Consider the following 6691-nt stretch of genomic DNA (forward strand, 5'->3'; position numbering starts at 1 on the left):
CCCTATTTCTGAGTCACTGTATGAAAAAGAGACTGGGAAGTGTTAAATACTGTAGATTAAACACTTCAAAGCCAACTTTGACTAAGTTTTGTGCATGCTTCAGAGTAGACTAATGTACAATAGTATCCAGGAAGCTCAGCCAGTAATTCATGAGAGTCCAAAATGTTGTTCCTAGGCTGAATCATAGCAGCATAAATGATAGGATTGGAGAAGATTCTTTAGGTCATCCAGTTCAAAGCCTGTGTATCTTCCCCTTCAATAATCCCCATTAGGATTTAATCTACCCTATCTTTACCAACCTCTCCTATACTTGACTCAGCCACCCCCCTGGCCTCCCTGATTAGTTTTTTCCATTGCCTAATTGCTTAACCTGAACATTTTTCAACCTTACACCGTGACACTTAGTGTGAACAATTTATGACTACAGAAAACAGTCTTCTCTCCTCCCTTCTGCCTTCGTGCTCAGATGTCTTCCCTCCCTTTAAATGATTTCTTTTTCTCTCTAGCTGCATGAATAATAATTCCAAAAAGGGATTTTTTTTTTATCTGTCTTCTGACACTTCTATCTGTGTAACTGGTTTTCTTTGAACTTCCTCTCAGTTTTCAATCTTCAAGAGATGCAAAAATACATTTTTATCTAAGAAGGAACTTTCTGTGACTGCAGCAATACCTATGCATTAAGCCATACTTTTTGAAGGGCAAATTCATGTGACTGAGTTATTCTATTTCTTTGTTTATAGATATTGCTTTGAGGAGTGTGCTAATGTTTGATGGGCAAATATGAAAAGCAACTTGAGGGACATTGGTTAAGCAGATGAATGTGGACTCCCATCTGCGGCAATGTGTTTTAACCTCAAAAATACACAATCTCATGTTAGTAAGGAGAATATTACTTTAATCCATCATATATTTTAACTCTATGGTGAAAACATGTCTGCAAAAAGTCTTTAGTTTGTCCCTTGCACAGGGGTTAAAATTTATCATGATTACTTTGAAGCGCAGTTTCCTAATTTATAGCTGTGCTGATTTATAGAGATGGAAGCCTTTTAATATACATGTCTAAGATGCTGAGTGTACGCTCAGACCAATATTATTCTGAGAAGACTTTTTTGATGGTGTACAGAATGAAACATTTTTTAAAACTTCATAGTGGGGGATATGAAGTTAGAAGAAAGGAAAGAAGTGGGGGTGTTTCTGCTGAAATGGGGTAGAGGAGCTTTGATCAACAGAACTTTAATTTTATATCATGGATTTCTTTGGATTTTCCTAAGCTTGCCAGAACAGACCGACAATAAACCTCCCTAATATTAATCATCTGACCTACCATGATATGTCATGTGCCAGTTTGATCAATGTGAAATTTATCTTGTTCTGCTAGATGACTATTATATACTGCATGTTGAAAAATACAGGGTAGAGGTGGGAAGGCTCGTTATTACAAGGCACATTTTCATTGTGCCTCTCATTTGAGAGTTACACAATAAAAAGAGCCTCAATCTATACTTCATTTGTCAGCTCAGTTCTCCCACAATTTGCTCATGCAGTAGTTCTTTGATTCATACTGAGCTATTCCAGGTTTCCTATAGTTGTATATAGTACTGTCGGGCAAAGCTGTGTGAAACTGAAATAACTCCTGCTATATTACTTCAGTTCTGCCAGCCCGTTATTGCAGTTAACACATTAGGTTGAGCTGATCCGCTGCCTTTCAGGAACTTGAAAATAACCATGAACATTGCCCATTTTGGCATGGAAGTTTGTAGAAACAGACATGAGGATTATTGGTAGGAAATCAGTGTCATGGAAATAGTTATTTTTGAAGGCAGAATCTTTGGCTGTATTTTATACCTGCAATTACTATTTTTGTCTTATAATTTTATAATTACAAATTTAATTTTTAACATGTTGTATTTTCAGCCTACTAAAGGAAAAGACATATTTGGATAATACAGCCTTTTCATGAAGTTCTTTTCCCCCTGTTTTTTATTGAAACCTCTCCTTCCTTTATTTCTTGACATTGTGCTTCTTAGATGTCCTTTAAACTGTCCTCAAATGGAGTTGTATTGATAATGAGGGGACTGTGTGGTGGCAGGGTTTTGAAGTTTTGAAATGCATGTGTCAGTGGATGATCCTAATGGACAGGTTAGTGCCCCTTGGTCTCCCTGGTAAATCTGTGGCTACACTCTTAAATACAGAATGTCAACAGTGAATATTTCCACCTTGTTGCTGTTTCTTCTCTGAGCGACCTGCGTGTTCAGCTTCTGTAAAAGTGCACAGAAGCCGATTTCCAAACTTCTGGGAAGTCTTTTGGTGGCAAAGTAAGCCATTTTCCAGTATATTTTTATATTGTAGTACACAGAGCTCTAGACAGTCTTCCAGATACAATTGTAACAAGGCCATGTATTCAGGAGCAGCATTAACTCTAGGCTTTGCAGTGGCTTCTGTAGTTCTAAGCTACATTGAGCTACATGACCTATTTCACTGCAAATGCATGTTTTCTACAGCTTTTCCCACTGTACTGATTTTTGTGGAACTTCCTTTAATGAGCAAGAGCTTGAGATTGCTGTTTCCATGATACACTTCACGTTGCATCTTCTTTTGTCTTTTCTCAGCCTTGTTAATCTCTTAGGCCCTGTTGCAGTATTTCTTCATCCTCTCCGGTACGTGTAGCTCATCTTGGTTTCTTGTAATCCACACATTTCATTAATATGCTGCCTACCTCCTTCTTCTAGATCATTAATAAAGGCATTAAACAGATGGGACCTAGGGCTGATCCCTTTGGTATCTCAGCATGTGCTAGGTGAGAAGAGTTTTGAACCAAAGAACCACCATGCTGGAACTGGCTTTTTTAAACCTAAGTCAACTTTTAACATGGTATTTTTAATTATTATTTTTTTTTAAAAAAGGAATAGGAAAGTAGAAACTTCAGTAAGAGAAGCTTCTCAGCCTACTAGGGGCCTTGGGATTTCGGGATTCCAGCTGTTGCTGAAATCTTACTGCCTTAGTCTTTTGGACCTTCGTGATTTTGTCCTTGATCTCCTGCTGTCTGTTAACCTCACTGATGCTTTGCTTCAGTCTCAGGGATTGAGGTAAAATTTATTGAACCTATTACCATCAGCCATGAAAACTGTTCTTGCACGTCCTGAAATGCCCAAGCACCAAAGGACATTGACAGTGGGAAAGGAAAACAAGAAATAGAAATCTAAATGTATGGAATTGCATGAATCTAAATGTAGACATCCTATTTTAAAATGATGTAGATACTTTGTGCTAAATTCTGTGTGAATGCAGGCAGTCAAGCCTGCAGACAATGCACTGGGCTAGGTTTGAAGAGTTGAGTACTATAATCTCATTCTGTTGCTGACCTGCTGGATCATTTCACTTCTCTGGGTGTGTAGGGATCTCAGCCTCTTCAGAGACGGCTCATCAGAAAAAAAAATTACATGAAAGCCATATGTTGTTTTTATTATTATTCATATGTCATTTGGAGAGAGTGCCAATTTATTTTGGATTGCTTTGCATTCATTAGAAAAGGATTAAATTAAATCATTTTCAACCAGTAATAATAGTGGACATGTAAGAAACTGTGCTGGGTTAAATAATCACTTTAATTAAGCCATGCAAGTATGTGCGTAGGCAAACTAATGTGATTATCTGCTGTCCTTTTTTTTTGCATAGCCACTCCAACCACTCTTTTCAGGAGTTTATACCCACTTTTCTGATTTTGTTAGGTTCATTACTGCAAAGATTAATTTCAGATCCAATATGGAATCATCTCTTGTTGTACTACTCTTTGAAAATAAGAAATTAATACTTTCTAAGTTTAAGGGAGAAGTCTTTGATACAGGCATTTTTTTCCCTTCCCCCAAAGTAATCCTTATAGAAAAAGCAATCCTTATTAAAAAAATATACAGGGCCTAAGTTTCTATTGTTTTGCAATTTGTATTGCCAGTTCTACCTGGGGAAAAAATGCAGGCAAAATGCAGCTAGATTAAAGTGACTACATCTCAAATCATTTGCTCGGTTTTTCTCTGCCACTTTTTTCTGATGTAAAAATAGACAATAATTTTTTTAATTTAAAGACTGTTATCATCCATCATGCGCATAAATAAGTTTATATAAAATTGCCTTTATTGCTTTAATTCTTACAGTGTCTTAAACTTGTGAGTGCTTGAATTTGCAAGTTATGCATTTTTATCATAGTGGTTTTGCATGTAGTAAATTGTTTTCTCAAGGTATAATCAAGACTTTAACAAACTCTGACAGGATCAACAATACAGTGTATGTTGTGAAGTATACTGAATTTTTAAGCACCTTCTTTCTCCTTTGTAGGATTGACTGGGGATGCAGCAGAGGAAGCAGAAAAGCCATGAAATCTGAAGATGGGCCCTCAGGAGGAATTTCATCTGATGTCAAATGCAGAACTACCAATCCATTTTACTTTGTACTGATTGCAGCCTCCAGAAGGAGAGGACTGTGCTAATTTATACAAAAAAATATTCCCTTCAGATCAAATGAGTTGGATTTCCCTTCCAACTACTAGCATCCTCTCTGCGACCAAAGTTTAAGCACTTACCCAACTGTTGTAGGCATGTTGTGTTATGTTTTGTGATATATCAGCCCTTTCTAAGGATTCTGCCGATTGATCAAAGACTGTTTACACACAGTTAAAAGCAACCTTTGTTTCAGGGTTTGTTTTATCTGTTTTTTAAGATATTCTGAACCATACCTCCCTTGGAGATTACATTAACATTTGTTTTATCACAGTTTTGACAAAACTATCTCCTTTCCTCCTGTACTAACATTCACAATTTCAGACAGCTGAATTAACTACCAGAAGAAAAGCTGCTAATCCATCAACTTTTTTTTTTTCTTTCTCATTCCTTATATAGACTCATGCTGTCAAGAGATACTGAGTAAAATATGGTTACTGGACATAAAGGGCATACCCTTTTGCCATTAACTATGTCACTATGAATGTGAATAAAGTTTACGCTGCAAGTAAGTACCCTGAGCACAGCAACACATGGATCTTTTTTTTAGTTACCTGTGCTTTCTGTTTTTCTTGTGAATCAGTCTGTTCTAGTTATGTGTTAGATTTCCAGAAGTGATTAACAATTTTTGAGTGCCTACATTTTTTTGAATCTGGCCAGGAGAGTGCTTAGAGGGTCCAGTTTTTCGAAAGTGCTGAGTACTTCTGTTCTGCAAGTCACCTGCAAGGTGTTGGAAATGCAACACTCAAGCAACTCCAAAACTGAGGCAACCAAAACACATTTGAGAACGTTGGCCTAGGGTTTGGAAGAGTCTGAATGGACAGAGAGGAGCTCACATCTGAATTACTGAGTGAGTTGACTGTGGTGTCAATACCAGATATTTGGAACTGAAAAGAACTGAGACTTGGGTCAAGTGATACTGAGATCAAAGATAATGAGCTGCACAAGGTCTTCCTTGGCTGTTGCTGGTTCATAGAAAATTATGTGCTGCAATCTTGGATGACAGATACAGAATGCATTACTGGTCTCAACTTAGTTCCTGATGGATGCAATTGCATGAGCCATCTCCACATCCCATATTCCTGTTGGTTTCCTTGCCAGAGATTCACCAAGCTACTACTCTAGCCATAGAAGTAGTCCCTTCAGCTCTCTTTTACACTGTTTTAGCAGGGATTGTGATGGTTGCTGTAGTCTACACTACACTTGTTCAGTGGATAAAAATGAGACATTATTTTTCAGGATGTCTAAGCCAGCAATTTTCATCACCTCCATATCTACTTTCAACCTCTTTGAATCCAATCCCAAAACAAAACCAGTTTCTCTAGTTTCCACCAATTGTACATCTGTTGCTTAACCCTGTTGTCCTACTCTGGCTCATTAGACATAATATAACCATGTTTCTTGGAGGCTTTTTCAACACGTTAGCTATTAAGTGGAGCCAAGAGGCTGGGAACTGGGTAAGGCTCCTGATACCCTTAGAACTGAAGTGACCAGGGGATGACCATAAAAATGACTCTAGCCAACAAGAGACCCCAGAGATCTGCAAGTTGTGAGGCCAGAAATCTTGTTGCTTTCCCAGGAAGGCAAAAATCCTACCCCCTGCTTATTTGTGGAGTGATTCTGTTGGCTGAATTTTCTTCACTCTGATCTGTCCCCTGTGGTTTTTGTCAGGAGGGCAGTATCCAACCCTTTGTAAAGGTACCCTACTGCGCTGTGAAAATTACACAATAAAATAATCTCCTGTAGTCTCTGTACACACCTCAGTGACCAAAGAAAATCCGTGGAGAACTAATCAATTACTGTAGCTATTAGGCTTAAACTTTAACTATAGATCTCAAATCTTCTTTTGTCCTCTTGTCAGTAGCTACTCGTTATTCTAGAAAAATCAGCTGCAGTTACTATTGGAAACCCATACCGTAGAAGTGCCATTATGCCGTAGAATCCTGAACCAAAGAATCCTATGCTATATACGAATGATAGTAGCTGGAAAAGACACTACTATTAGACTTTTGTGATATATATTCTGTTGTAATTACCATTACTGAGTGTGATCCAAATGATGAGAGCTGCCTGGCTCCACTGGGAGTTTAAGGTAAACAGTGACTAGGGACTCAGGTCAAATTTACCATGTGCTCGTATTTCTTCAAGTCATTTTCAGTCATTTTAAAATGTAAGGCTCAGAGGCAGTCTTGTTAGTCTTT

At 37.8% G+C, this 6691-nt stretch overlaps 1 protein-coding gene across 1 annotated transcript in view; it reads left to right on the top strand.

The window, feature by feature from the left end:
• The window catches only part of BBS9 (Bardet-Biedl syndrome 9), a 308372-nt gene extending 303361 nt beyond the window's left edge, over positions 1-5011 (top strand). Inside the window, exon 23 of the mRNA XM_062569543.1 lies at positions 4330-5011. Within this exon, the coding sequence (XP_062425527.1) occupies positions 4330-4370 (41 nt within the window). The 3' untranslated portion in view covers positions 4371-5011. The remainder of the gene's footprint in view (positions 1-4329) is intronic.
• The last annotated feature ends 1680 nt before the right edge of the window (positions 5012-6691 follow it).

Source organism: Rhea pennata, chromosome 2 (assembly GCF_028389875.1).
Source record: "Rhea pennata isolate bPtePen1 chromosome 2, bPtePen1.pri, whole genome shotgun sequence".
NCBI lineage: Eukaryota > Metazoa > Chordata > Aves > Rheiformes > Rheidae > Rhea > Rhea pennata.